At 48.2% G+C, this 14,994-nt stretch overlaps 1 protein-coding gene across 2 annotated transcripts in view; it reads left to right on the top strand.

The window, feature by feature from the left end:
• Usp7 (ubiquitin specific peptidase 7) overlaps positions 1 to 14,994 on the top strand; it is a 56,487-nt gene that overhangs the window by 14,884 nt on the left and 26,609 nt on the right. The window contains exons 1-2 of one of the 2 annotated variants that reach the window (XM_027940980.2): positions 10,667 to 10,757; positions 11,452 to 11,626. Coding sequence is in view for 1 of the 2 variants with exons in the window: in XM_071605572.1 (XP_071461673.1) it covers positions 10,653 to 10,757 (105 nt within the window). In the remaining variant the exon portion in view is untranslated. Of the gene's footprint in view, positions 1 to 10,652; positions 10,758 to 11,451; positions 11,627 to 14,994 lie in introns of those variants that run through there. The other variant, XM_071605572.1, reaches the window with a different exon arrangement.

Here is a 14,994-nt window from a genome sequence, read left to right as displayed (position 1 = left end):
ATGAAGTTGTTTGTCTGGTGTGTGATTTGCAAATATTTTCTACCAGCCTATTGCATATCTGTTTATTCTCTTAACAGTGTCTTTGTGGAGCAAAAGTCTTAGGGTTAGGGCTTTTTTTTTTTTTTTTTAAGATGGTAAAAAGTAATATTTATTCTAATTGTCACATTAAAAAAATTGAGTGGTAAAAACCTTAGTTTTAACGAAGTAAACTTTATCAAAGTTTTCTTTTTGTGTTCTTGTATTTGGTATCATATCTAAGAATGCCTGGCCCCCTCCACAGAAACTTTCCTTCTAAAGTCTGACAGTTGACATTTCATAATGAGTTGATTGCTGCAAAGGCAAGGCTCGTGTGTTGTCCCTAGACATAGGGTTATCCATTGGTTAAGGAGACTTTTCCTTTCCTATTGAATTGCTTTTGCATGTTGTCAAAATCCAACCATTTGATGGGGGCTGCTCTGGACTTGGTTTCGTGGAGCCATGGTGTTCCCTCCTGCCAGCCAGGGCTATCTCGATCCTTATGCTTCATGGTGAATCGCAAGCTCAGGGAATGGAACACCTCAATTTGTGCTTCTTTTTCCCAGCTGCCTTCACCTACTGTTTCTTTCAACGTCCGTGAAAGTGTCGAGACCACCTTCTCTGTAGTTAGAAATGCGAGCTTTTCGTTGTTGTTCTGCAATACCGCGATTGACCCAGGGATTGCTGGGGATTGAACCTCGGGCTGCTTTGCCACTGAGCTGCCTCTCCAGTCCAGATGTGAGTTGCTGAGGCTGGTTTCACCCTGCTCCTTCTGTCCCGGCCACCTCAGTGGCTGGGATTATAAGTGTGTGCTACCACCCCTAGCCCCAGATTTTGGGCTAGATTTGTGTTTGCATGTGTAGCTCTGGAGTGGATGGAGTGTGTGTGGACTCACTGGGAGCAGTGCCTGCCAGGGCAAGCCTTCCTGCCTTCCTGAGCAGTCTCTTCTGCAGGGCTGTTCTCTGGGGTGGCTGTGTCCTGTGCTGCTTGGCTAGCACGCACCCGTGTTGGGAGCCTTCACTGGTTCATGGATGGAACTGCACCCCCCCCAACATGCTGTGTTTTTTTTTTTTTCCCCCTTTAAATGATAAAGCTAGATTTTCTTTGCTATTCCCTGGAAAACTATTTTTCAGTCTTTGATTCCAGGGAGTATGCGTAGATCCTTTCTGAAGGAGAGTAAGTCATGCTTTGTGGTTGGTCTGTGTCTCAGGTGGGTAAGGGTAGGGCTAGTATAAAAAATATCTGTTTTAGGTTCCTGTTTGGTTTTATTCAAATGAAAGAACCTATTTGGAATTGGTTGTGGGTTTTTTTTTTTTTTTTTTTTTTTTGGTACCAGGGAGGGACTGAATCCAGGGGCACTCAACTATTGAGCCACATCCCCAGCTCTTTTTATTTTGAAACATGGTATCTTGCTATGTTTCTTAGGATCTTACCAAGTTGCTGAGGCTGGCCTCAAACTTGTGATCCTCCTGCCTCAGTCTCTCAGGCCATTAGGATTACAGGTGTGTGCCACTCAGGTTTTGAAAGTTTTAATGATCACAGCCTATCTAGCTCTGAGCTCACCCCGCAACCCCAGAGTGGCCCATGTTTTTGAATATTTCTTAAGGGAAACAGGCACGGGAGAGAAGATGCTGCCATTTGCCATGGTGTAAACACGTCTTCCAGGCCACGCTGGGGTCTGGGTATGCTTTCCTGGCCTGACTCGGTCTGTGTGTGTGTGTGTGTGTGTGCTTTTGCTTTCATAAGGGTGACAGGTACTTACTGAGAACATCCAGACAACATGGAGCCCTCACGGTGGTGGAGGAGCGCTGACACTGCGGATGTCATCCCAGTCCATGCAGGGGTGTCTGTTCCAGAGGTATTTCTCGTACAGTTGGCGCACACCTGTTGTCCTGCTGCTTCTCTGAGGCCGCCTCTGGCATACAAGCTGGTGCTTCTTTTGCCAGCCCCACGTTGTGTTTCTTCTGTGGCAGAGACAGTGTGTGAGCAAGAGCAGAGGTCACAGGTTTGTCCTCCTCATGCCCCTCACAGCCTCAGAACCACAGAGCTTGGCTGGGCATGGCTGGTGGTGAGGAGGATCTCTGGGGAGCAGATGATCTTTTACATAATAAAGCCACACCGAAAACCCCAAACGTTTTATTTAAGGAACACAGATTATATGTGGCCTTCTGTGGCCTTTATTTTCCTGTACCTAATTTAAATCAGGACTATTCCAGAACATAGAGCAGCTGTCAAGGTTCAATCAAATGGGTCTCCTTCCAGTCTTCAGGCTTTTCACCTTTGAAGCTGGGTGGGCACTGGCCTTGGCCTGCAGGGGCCCTCAAAGGAAGTGTAGTTCAGCAGTATGGGACTGTCACATAGAGGCTGGTTTCTTACCAGCTTCGTGAGAATCATGGAAACCAAATAACCGGGTTCACAGTTGTTAGTAATGCTTTGGATTGTTGAGCCGATTAAGCCACTTTGACTGTTAATAAGGTGGCCTGAAGAATTCATAGGGTGCAGAGTTGCCCATTTCTAAACCACACAGAGATGACACGTGGTGGGCTGGGAACGAGCAGGGTAGTCACTGCTCTCCAGGGCCCTGGCAGAAGAGCAGAGGAGCTTTGCAGGAGACCCTGCTGCCTGCCCAGGGCAGTCTGGGCAGGCGGGGTGGGGTGGCAGTCATGGGCTTCTGTGGAGGCGCGGAGGCCCTCGGTGGCCCTGCCTTCCATGTCCCCCGTTTCCCACGGCCAGCTTTCCTGCCCTTCCTGTGCTTTGCTCCTCCTGGAACCCGTTTCTCCAGAGTCTCTGCCCCGTGCCTGGCCGCTATTCGTCCTGTGGGCTTCATCCAGATGTCTCCTCCCCTTGACAAAGGTACACGTCTGCCCACTGTGGCCCCGAACCCCGTGGTCCTGACACTGCACACTTTCCCCTCCATTGCAGGTACACCCCGTGAAATAGGCGCCCACTTTCTGGTAAGCACCTCAGATGAGGGCTTGTCTTTCTCAGTCCTGCTGGACCCTAGAGCCTGGTCCACCTGTGGCTGGAAATGCTTGTCTTTGCTTCTCGTGCTTCTGTGCGTGGAAAAGAAATGGACTAGGCCAAGGAGTGTCCCTGTTCCTATAATTGCAGGCAAACAGAGCATGGGCACCTGTTGGGGTTGAGTGCGTGACCTCTTTGGTCATGTAATGATACTGTGTTATAATCTTTAATGAATAGTTTTGAAGCATAGGTGAAAATTCCCACTTAGAACCGTATTCCTGAGTTGGCTGCTTCTAAGGGACTTCACAGATGTAGTCAGGAACGGAAGAAAGGGCCACGTGTGGGTCTCCTGGCCACGGGCAGCATGGTCATCCGGAGGCGCAGTGCTGTCTGGCCAGCCCTTGTGTTATACCCACTGTTGTTGGGAGGTGAGTGTCAAGCCGCTGAGTTTGGAATGAAGGTTGCATTTTTAGATTTGAGGCGGGAGAAGAGAATTCTAAGCTGTGATTCCTGACCTTATCACATTTTTTTTTTAATTGAACACAGGGCCTGCCACTGCCCCAGCCACGCTCGCTAAATTTTATTTACAAATAAATTAAAATTTATTTTGTGACAGGATCTCATTCAGCTACCTGGGCTGGTCTCTAATCTGAAATCCTCCTGCATGGCTGAAACCCCAGGAGTGTACAGGGCGCCTGGCTGCTCATCCCCTCTAGGCTGTGTCGGGGCGGGCATTCTGAAGCCCGCCTCTGCACAGGGCATCCCACAGGGACTGCAGTTGACCCAGAGCCCTCTTCTCCCCCCTCCCTGACAGTGTGTGGCACCTCAGCCTGCTCGTGGTTGGGCTCTTAGGGCCCAAAGCGAGCCTGGTGATGAAGGTGGAGGAGCTCCGGGAGTTAGCTGTAGGACAGATCCATGGCACCGTTGTGGCATTGGAGTGGCAGGAAGGGTGGGGTTACGAAAAGTCAGAAGTAGTCTTCTGGCAGGGGGTGGGTCAAGGAATTGTGGCAGTGTTTTGGAGCTGTTAAAAGTTCTGCATATCTGGGCTGGCACTGTGGCTCAGCGGCAGTGCACTTGCCTGGCATGTGTGAGGCACTTGGTTCGATTTTCGGCACCGCATAAAAATCAATACAATAAAGGTCTATCGACGAGTAAAAAAAAATTACGCATATCCCCGGTGTGTGGCTGTCCTGGCTGGGGCTGTGCTGAGGTGTGCAGTGTGAGTAGCCAAGTGCTTTTTCCTCCCTGAGCAGAGCACCACGCTCACCATGCATGCGTGTGGGAGTGGTTCCTTCCTTGATGTTAGGACAGGGAGGACCTCACCCTTTTAAAATCAAATAGCAAAAATTACTATGAATCCAGGTCCTGTACAGAAAGGTTCACAGGAGGTCTGTTTGCAATATCCCCAGACTGGAAATAGCCCAGGTGCCAGGAGCTCAGTGGTCAAACAGGGGCACACCCCTGCCGTGGACTCCTGTTAGCCATGAAGGGGAGCACATTGTTGCAGGCTGCAGGTCACTTATGACACTTTTGAAATGGCACGATTCAAGAGAGGTTGGTTGCTAGAGATGGGGGTGTGGGTAAAAGAGCAGCCCTAGTGTCCTTGTGTTGGACCTGTTTGGTATCTTGACTGGCAGCTGACCCACACACCTACACCTGCACTGACGTTGCACAGAACTAAGCACACATGAGTACAAGTAAATATGGGGGTTCTGAATAGCTTTTGGTGTATCTCAGCATCATCGCCGTCCTGGTTATGATTTTGTACTATAGATTTTTGAGATGGTATTATAGCAGAAACTAGGAAAAGGATACACAATTTCTCTATTTTATGAAAACCACTTGTGATAATAAATAATATTAAGTAATTACTTGAGTTTAATATCATTCAGCACAATGTTCAGGTATACAGTCTGTTTGGGCAATAAACATTTTTAAGAAGCATATACATGACCTGGCGTGGTTACTCTGTAATCCCAGGCACTTGAGGCTGAGGAAGGAAGGTTGCAAGTTCAAGGCCAGTCTCTTCAACTTAGCCAGACTCTGTCTGAAGGTAAGATTTGAAAAGGGCTGGGGATGTCGGCCGTGGAGAAGCACCTGGTGCAGCCTCAAGGGAGGGGAGCGTGACTGCTAGCCTGGGGCTGTAGGCCTAGAACCAGTCAGAAGTTGCCCACTTGGTTACCTTGAGAATGTGTGCAGAGGCTCCACCTGAAATAGGGGTTTGGCCGCAGGAGGCGCTTTTGTTTCTCTGTGGTGCTGGGGATGGAGCCCAGCCAGCACTCTTCCACTGGGCTCCACGCTGTGAGGAGAAGCAGTAGTAGTTGTTGTTGTTCTTTTGGTTCTGAGGATTGAGACCAAGGGAGCTCTATTGCTCAGCTACAACCCCAGCCTTTAAATTTTTATTTTGGGACAAGGTCTGCTTCAGTTGCCGAGCCTCCCTCCCTTGAAGTTGGCAATCCTCCTGCCCTAGCCTCCCGGGTTGCTGGGATTCAGTGTGTGCCACTGCACTAGGCCAGTTGAGGCCTTCATGTTGTGTATTGTGGTGTGCCATCGTGGCCTCTCGAACCCACCAGGGAGGGAAGAAAGTTTGCCTTGCCCTTTGCCGTATGCCTTGTCCGCCGTGCCCAGGGTGGACGACGCACGCTCTCCACAGCAGGTTCTGTTCTCTTCTAGACACTGGCGTCCGTGTCTGTGTGGGAGACTTTGTGTTCCAACTCCCAGACTCTTTTATGCCTTTGATTCTTTAAGAGTTTCAAAAGGCATGCACTGGGAGTGTGTGATGCTGAAATTTTGTTTTATCTTTTATTTTCCTTGCTTCTCAGGCTTGAGGACTTCCAGGTTGCTTTTAAAATGAGCTCTTAATTTTAGAGTACTTTTAGATTTGCGGAAAAGTCGCAGAGTTGGTATAGAGTTCCCTGTCTTGAGCCTCGTCTTCCCCACTGTTAACAGATTACAGCACCCGGGTTGTTCATTGCAAATCCAGTGCTTCTTTAGGATCTGGAAGCTCTCCCCCAGGGTCTCCTTTCTGTCCCTGGACTGTACTGCCTTGTCTGAATGGATGGACAGAGTTGTAGGGGTGCTTCTGGTTCTAAAGACAAGACTGTGGTAGGATGCTTCAAAAGAGGAAAGGGAAGGAAGCAGAACGCCCCGGCAGGCTGGTGGGATTCTATGCAGTCACTCTGTGGAAGGAACCTCCCCTCCCCCGCCCACAGGCTCCACTCAGAGCCAGGAGACATGGCTGGGAACCACAGGCTTGGGCCAGAAGGTGATTGCAGGTTTCAGAACCCATGTTGGCATCTTTCAGTTATTCTTTTGAAATGTATTTGGGGTTGCTAGTCAGGAAGTAGAATTGATTTGAACTTTACAGGCAGGAAGATACTGGCTTTCTCATCAGTTTTGTAGCCTATATTAGATATGTTCTTCACCGAGTTCAGTGGGGGTGGGGAGCTGGGACGAGGGGAGCCAGACAGAAAGAAGCCCAGAGGGGTTTTGACCTGGAGAATAACTGAGGGCAAGGGGCAGGGGATACTTTCAAGGCTCCATTGACCTGTCCAGTCTGGGGAGTGTGAATCGCCACCTGTTCTGGTCTCTGCAGGTTGTTGTCACTGCTTGTTGGAAGAATCTGGGGGTCTGAGTGGAGATTTCTGTGGATCTGGGGTATCCCTGGATCTCTAGGCAGGGCACCCCTGGGTGATCTGTGGAATCTCACAGGCTGGGGGTTCCAGGTGGTGCTTGATGGGCCTTTTATAGGAGCTTTATGTATTTTGGGGAAGTGACAGAAAATGTCCAGGCCAACAAGTTGGGATTCTGACTTGTTGATCTTGTCCAGGGGGGTGAGATTCAGATGCTAAATTAATGCCACCCAATTTCCATAGCAATTGGCAAGAGTTCCTTGCTGGGATGGTAGTTCTGTTATGACATCACAAATGGAAACCTGGGGAGAAGGCGGAATTTAAGTGCGGGCATCCTCAGGAAGAGGAGGAGCCGCTGACTGACTGCATAATAGCCAAAGCAGCCCGCCATGTTTCTAAAAATAGGTATTTGTGCCTTTTAATAAACACATAAAGTTGTGCCTCTGATACTTAGAGTGGTGAAAATTGCCCTCTGTTATATTTCTGAGTATGATGCATATTTTGGAATGGTAATTGTTTTATTGTCAGATAGATATTTTTACATATCATTACTCTTTGCCAAATGTCTCATTTTTTTAACTACCTGTGATAATTAAGTCAAGAAATGAGTGTTGTAGCTGGGCGTGTCACATGCCTGTAATCCCAGCAGCTTGGGAGGCTGAGGCAGGAGGATTGCAAGTTTGAGGCAAGCCTCAGCAAAAGCAAGGTTCCAAGCAACTCAGTGAGACCCTGTCTCTAAATAAAATAGAAAAATGGGCAGGGGATGTGGGATGTGGCTCAGTGGTTGAGTACCCCTGAGTTCGATCCCCAGTACTCCCCCCCCCAAAAAAAAATTGAGTGCTTTGGGTTCATGTTTGGCCAGATCAGTGTTAATGTCTTTCAGAATCCCAGCTAAGTGGGATGTGAAACACAGGAGTGCAGTCACTTTCCTGTAGGGATAAGTGTGTGTACACGCCACTTCTTCACCTAGCATTTGACAGTTAATGAGGACAGCCTTGTCGTGGAGGCTATTTCTAGAAGCCCCTGGCACAATTTTCATGTATTTATTTATTTTTTTGGCAACTATCAGGTGCTTTCGTTATTTATTCCTGGCTCAGGGATTCACTGTGCTTAATTACAGTTTTAATCCTCCCACAGAACTTTTTTTAAAAATACTGGATATTCTGTCCCCTGGTGACAGACTTGAGTTGTTTTGGCAGTTGGTTGGGAGCTTCCTGGGCCAGGTCCTGTTTCTCAGTAACCTGGTGGACCAACCAGTGGCCTTTGTCTGTTGTGCAGCCACCAGCCTCTGCATACTGTGTGCCTGGAGGGGTGGGAAGGGCAGACGACAAGCTCTTGGCTGGAAGCATGGGGCTCAACTGGAGGGCTGCACAGGATGTGCCTTCTGTGCACCAGCTGCAGCCAGACCCCGTCTTGACCACTTTGCTGACCACAATTGTGACATGCTTGGAAGACAGGCTTTCTCTAGCCCACCCTGCAGTTCGTCTTGCTGCTGTTTTCTACCCCACCCAGTAAGGTGTGGTGAACGGTGCTCTGTGGGTCTCACAAATTGGGACCACAGTTTTGTAATTGCTGAGCTTTTAGTAGGAAGCACTCAGCCACAGGTCACCGGAGCCTGCCTTCCACTGTTATCTGGATTTATTTGTATTTGCGTCTGATTCTCTGGATCTCGTGAAGCCAAGTTCTTTGTTCGTACTTCACAATTGCTGATGTAGAATTCCATAACTTGCCTCAGTTTAGACCACTGACACACATTTTCTAGGTCTTCTGTTTTGGTGATTGATCACTCTGTTTCTACATGTGTGCAGTGAACCATGTCTTAAAGTAGTTGCTTTTGGTTGAAGAACTTCAGGTGAAGTTCTTTGACAGTTATGGTGTGTCCACTACAGCGAGTGTGCAGTGGAGAGGGCTTTGGTGCCCTAGACCCTCCTAAGAGTCTCTGGTTAAGAGATTCTTGTTTATAGCTCCTTACACACTTCCCTTTGCAATACTAGGAATTTAACTCAGGATGCTCTACCACTGAGCTACATCCCCAGCACTTATTATTTTATTTTTGAAACAGTCTCACAAAGTTGTCATGACTGGCCTCAAACTTGCGAACTGTCTCAGCCTCCAAAGTCATTGGGATTATAGGCACTTGACCATTAGCAGTTTTGTAAAGGGAGATTTTCTGTTCCAACACAGCTCTCTCCTTTATAACAAAGGTTGCATGTGATACAGATTGCTTGGGATATTAATTTTTTTAAACCAATCTTAAGAGAATTTGCCACATAGATACATGAAAAATCTTTTAAAAAATGCTGCACAGGGCATGGTGGCACATGCCTGAAATCATGGAGCCTCAGGAGGATCACAAGTTCAAAGCCATCCCAGGCAACTTAGTGAGAGTGTCACAAAATAAAATCAATCACACACAGACACACACACACACAAAACCCCACCAAACTTGCTGTAAAACATTCCATTGATGGAATGTGTTGTATCTGATTTAATTGGCCATTCATAGGGATTTCCCCCATAAATATTTTTATGTAATTCAGTGTAGTTTGAGGACAGATAGGGATAATAGACATCTGGAGTATGTTGTTTTGTGTGTGTGTGATTCTGGGAATAGAACTCGGGCCGTGCATATTCTAGGCGAGCACTGCCATTGAGCTAAAACCCTTCCCCCTTCCCCCTGCCTCCCCCACCCTTTTTGGCCAGTGTGTTCTGTCTGGAGAATTCAGACAGCAAAGATAATCTCTAAAACTCTCTCCTGTCTTTTGGCCCACTTGACTGCCTTTTTTCCCTAAAGGCCCACCCCCCCATCAGCCGGAATGTCATCTCCCCCTCCCCCACACCCCCAGCATTTCTGTCAAGGCATAGAGGTCAAGGACCAGTTTAAAAGTGTGTCTTGTTTTTAGAAATAGCTTTTTAACACATTCAAATTTATGCACAGTATTTAACAAAACTTAGAAGATGGGCAGGGGTGGAAATAGTTAAACATCTGTGTAAATGTGGGTAGAAATGCCTGTTTCTTGGTATTCTGAGAGTCTTGAGATCATTATGGAGAGGTTTCATGATGTAACTCCATAGTGGGGTATTTGAGAACCTGAGGGGAGCTGGAGGGGCTCCGGCGGGGCACTGTCCGAGGTGCTGAAGTGGAGCGCCTGCCTGCCTGCCTGCCTGCTGTTCCCGGGCGAAGGCACAGCCTAGCCTGGCTGCTGTGCGAGTCCACTTCCTGCTGGTGTTGACTGTCGCTCCTGTTGGGGAAAGTGTACTACCGTGGGCAGCGTGGGGTCAGCATTCGTTACAGAGAGCTGTTCTGGAACAACCCGTGAATTAAAATGGGAAGTCTAGTTTCCTAAAGGCCTGAACTTTGCTGTGGTTTGTTCTGGCTTTAAGTCACAGACCTGTGTCAGTAAGAGACCAGTGTTCAACAGTGAGTGCCGTAACTGTAGAGTGTGCTCACCGTGTCTGCCAATCATTACTAAAATTTCATTTGTTTTTAAAGTCAGGTTTTAGCCAGAATTTAGAGTAACAAATACACTTTGTCAGCATCTGAGTACTTTCCAGACTCTATATAATTATACAGAGATTGTCCAGTGGCCCTTTGAGGCTGACAGTGTGGTGACGCAGGACTGGCATGTGTCCACAGGTTCAGAGTCCGAGCTGCACACTGCTTCTGTGTGCAGGATGAAGTTTTATTAGTGTGAAACCTGTTGCACATGACTTCCCACCTTACACGCAGATTCTTAAATCGAACCCAATTAGCCATTATAGAATAAGAGTTAAATAAATTTACACTGACATTTTGTGCATACGAAGTCATTGCATAAATATAATTGTAAATGGAGCAGGTTATTTTGCAGGGTGTCATGTGTTCAAATTTTACTTAGCATCTGAAAACAAAATTCATGTTACTTATAATTGTCATTTAAATCTGAATGGATTTTAATTATGGTACATTAAGACTTAGTTTTTAGGTGTTACCAAAAGTGTAAATGTATTTGTTTAATGTAATCTGTGAAGGTAAAACCCATGGACTTTTTGTTTTTGTTAAAGCTGGAGATACGGATGACCCGCCAAGAATTACTCAAAACCCTGTCATCAATGGGAATGTGGCCCTGAGTGACGGGCACAGCAATGCCGAGGAGGATATGGAGGATGGTAAGTGCACGTGCCTTGCTTACTTGCAGCGGTGGACACTGTCAAACAGACTCCATGTTTTTTCCTTGAGCACTTGTGAGTTTCTTAAGAGGAGCTAGTTTTCAGGAGGTTAGATCTGAGGGAAATGTAGAATCCTGTATTTGTTTTGAATTTCAAGATTGCCTACGAAACCTCAAGGTGAGTCGGGTCTCCCCAGCCCAGGCAGGAGGCCCAGCTGCCGAGGCGTGTGTGTGGGCGCCTCCGTGCCTGCAGTTCTCCAGGGCTCCGTGTTCTGGGCGAGTTGCTCTCCTCTCCTCTCCTTTTCATCTGCAGCAGGGCATTTCCAGCCACTGGGATTGGCCTCCCGCATCCTCACTGCAGTGTGACTGTTAGGGTTTGTGGCAGGGCCCTCCCCACTCCTGTGAGGTGTGAGGTCAGAGCCAGGCACTGGGCCGCCTGCTGCCCCGCGCAGAAAGGCATACGCATGTGTCCATGCATGGACAGTTGTGTCTAGGGAGTCACTTTTTCTTTCGGGACTGTTTCATCCTTATAATTTATCAGATTGTGTGACCTATACATGTGCGAGGTCAAAATCCTGAGAAGGAAAGCAGCCAGTCAGTGCTTTATGCAGCCCCTGGAGTCGTGCAGTGTAATATGAAACCATGTTCTGTACAAGCGTGTCCATCAATCCTCATGAGGGTTGTGTCCTTCCCAGGGGAGTAACGGGGCAGTTGAAAGAAACCATCAGGCACGGGCTGCACCACCAGAAGGACTGCCGTTCAGACCTCCTGCCAAAAGTTCAGCCTCCATGTGAAACTGCAGCCGCAGTTGAGAGTTCTCTCACAGTGCGGTTTCCCCCTGGCAGCTGGCTGAGGCAATATCTGAGGAAGGTAAAGAGGCGTGGTCCGAACCCGCTGCTTTGTTCCGTGGAGTGCGCTTTCCACCTAGACAGGGGCGCCGGTGTGGGTGTGGTCTCTTCGGTTGTTGGGCTTTTGGTGGTTTTACCTCAGACACCAGAGATGCCAGGAGTGATTCAGAGCGTGTTTGGGAAGGTGGCCAGGTCAGAGGTGCCAGGTGTGCATTTGGGAGCAGTCTGGGTCACTTGTGGAGCCAGAACTGGCCCCGCCCCATCAGGACTCAGTGCAGTTTGTGACAGCACTTCCCCCTTTAGGGGGAGGGTTTGGGAGGCCACAGGTAGAAGGGTGTCCTGTGCACTGCAGGGTGCCACTATCTCCCCGCCTGCAGCCACCATGACCAGCAGTGTCTAGGCATTGCCCGACATCTCTGGGCCTAGCGCCCCCGGTGGAGGATCACTGCGATCGGTGCTTAGAGTAGCAGAATCTCCTGAATTTCAAGGCAGATTTTGCTGGATTCGTAATAGTAAGTAATGTAAATTATAGGACCTGAAAGGGGAAAAGCTCCTGTTGGGGGCAAGTAGAGTGGTCTTCAGTGATATCTTCTTGGTTTGGAACTTCAGTTGCTTTCTCAAGGCCCAGGGGTGAAAGACCTGTCCACCAAAGGCCACGGTGTGGGAGGGAGAGGGCTCTGGCCCTAGGCGCAGAGCTCTTGGTTGAGGCGACATTTTTCTAGCCACGATGTGTGTGGAACACTCTTCTGCAGGGTGTAGGTGTGATGTGGAGAGTGTTCAGAACCTGGGAGAGGAACTTGGGTCTCTGCAGCAGCTCCACTCAGGTGTCCGTGCCCTACCGCTGCCCTTACGAGAGTGTTCTGTTAATGATCCCCTAGACTCTCTAGACTCCAGAAACTCTCTCCCCAAAACGCCTTTCAACGTGAAACTAGGAGCCACACTCTAGGAAACACTGGACCAGAGGGGTTTTGGTCATTGTCTTCTGTGGTGCTTGGGATTAAGACGGGGCCTTGTGCTTACTAGGCAAATGCCCTACTGCTGAGCTACATCCCCAGCCCCTAGAGGGATTTGTAAAAAAAAATTTTTTTTTTTTGCAGCCACCTTTTCAGTGATTTGCAGAGGATCCCTCTTGTTAAGGGGCATTTTTTTATATAAGAAGTTCAGTAGCTAGCCAGGTGTGGTTTTATACACCTGTTATCTCAGCCACGCAGGAAGATCACAAGGCCGACCTAGCAAGACCTGTCTCACAATAACATATTTTTTTAAAGGGCTGGGGTGTTTCTCTGTGCTAGAAGTGCTTGCCCGGCATGCATGGAACCCTGAGCTCGATCCCTAGTACTACCCCACCCCCCAGAGGGAGAGTGGAGGATGGATGGATGGATGGATGGATGGATGGATGGATGGATGGATGGATGGGGCTGGGGATGCAGGTCAGGGGCAAACAGCCCTCCGTCCAGTCCTCATTATGGGGTTGGGGAGATTGCTGATGGCCCAGGTAGCTGGGGGACAAGTAGAGTTGAGGAACAAAAAGATCACTTAAATCCTGTTCACAGAGCACCTGGCAATGATCAGAATTGACTTCTACTCCTATCTGCTCCACTCCTTAGCACCCCTTGCAGCAGTTTTCCTCAGATGACCAGGAGGTGTTGAGAGCCAATGCAGCCTGCTAGGACTAGAGGAATCTAGATTAATCATTGGTTCACAAACAAAAGTAATTTTTTGGTGCTCAGCTAGACTTATAAAAATGTGTATTAAAGTGAAGAATTGAAGTTGGACCCAATTGCTGTGGGAGCCCACTTGGGGGAAGCTGTCTGGCTCGGGCGTCTCTGCAGTGTCCCGTCTTCTGTGCGCTGCTTCCCACAGTGGAGCCCGGGCTGGGCCCGCAGCCTCTGCTGGCAGAAGATGAGAGCAGTGTGGAAACAGGCACGGTGTGGGGACTTTGGACTGTCTGGTGGCAGCAGGACTGAGGGGAGTGGGTCCTTCAGGAGTCTGGCCAGGCTTGTGCGATGACAGCTGTTAGCAGGTGTCTGTCATTCTGTCAACAGGAAAAGGAGCACAGGGTGGGGACACCTGTCATTGGTGTCCTGCATATTACAGTCTCATTCCAGTGAAGTACTAAGTCCCAGAGTATGGGGTGTCCTTCGTAGTTCCCAGTGTGTTCGTCTTTTTAACTTTAAAGTCTCAGGAAGTTGCAAAAAGAGCATGTTGGCTCCCATGCCCTGTAGGGTGCGTTTTGTTAGGCAGAGGTGTTTGTCAGTCATCTCATAATTCTTCGTGGAATAATTGGCTGACTGTTTCAGTACAGATGAGTTTTAAGACTGTGTCTCATTTTCATAGTTCTTTTGTTTGGCATTTAATATAAATTTAATTCTATTAGCACAGAGTTTAGAGCTGGGGAGGTGATTTTTTTCTTTCTTTTTTAGCATTAGAGGTTGAGCCCAGGACCACTCCTAAGCTAAGCAAGTGCTCTGCCATTAAAATGTATCCCCAGCTCTGAAAATTTTAATTCACATGGTTTCATGCTAAACTTCCCTCATTGGCCTGTTTTGTGAAAGTACGTCTATTCTAGAAGTGTGCCTTGAGTGTGAGGGTTAAATCTAGCGTGTCACATAATAAAGTGGTCTCAGCACCTTTGCCTGGCAGTGCTGGGCTGAGGGACACAGAGGAGCACCCAGCATCTAGTAGACTTGGCATCATGTTGAGTTTCACCTCTGTTTATTTAATATTATAAAATGATTCAGGAATTCAATGTGTGGGTGGGAGAATTTTTAAAAGCATTTATACCATGTGTAAATTGTGTGCATTGAATATAATCCTACAAGGCTGAATTATACAAAATAGATGAGTTAGAAGAACAGCACAGCCTTCCAGCAGAGAGGCCAGAAGTCCTGTGGTGGTTTCCAGGTTCTCGGGGCAGTTGGTCCAGGGGTCTGTAGAGCAGGCCTGCTGACAGTCTGATTTTATTGGCTTCTGCAATTTAAGATATCAGCGTCTCCCGCCAGCTTCTTCCTTTTCGCTGACTTATTCCTAAAGGAGGCGGGGGAGCACCCCATTTGCGCAGGCTGGAATCAGTCATTCATCTCTTAGATGAAACCCCCTCTTTGATCTGCTCTTCTGAAGTGTACCCCTGCTCTAAGCCCTGGAGCAGGGACACGCAGAGCACCACAGAACCCGGGAAGAAGGTAAAAGTACTAACTAACTGTCACCAAGACTTTGGGCTTTTATTTCTTTGGTAAAGAATACTCTCTCGTGAGGGCTGATGGACATGTTTTCTTAAGAACAAATGCAGTTAGTTGCAAACTTTGAGCAATTTCTGTGAACAGAGACGTGGCCGATCCTGAGAACTCAGTGCGTGAGTACAGTTTGAAGATTGATGGGTCATGGGGTCAT

The sequence above is a fragment of the Marmota flaviventris genome, chromosome 19 (assembly GCF_047511675.1).
Source record: "Marmota flaviventris isolate mMarFla1 chromosome 19, mMarFla1.hap1, whole genome shotgun sequence".
Classification (NCBI taxonomy): Eukaryota; Metazoa; Chordata; class Mammalia; order Rodentia; family Sciuridae; genus Marmota; species Marmota flaviventris.
Note: the sequence above shows the minus strand (reverse complement) of the source record. Positions and strands in the feature narration are given on the sequence as shown.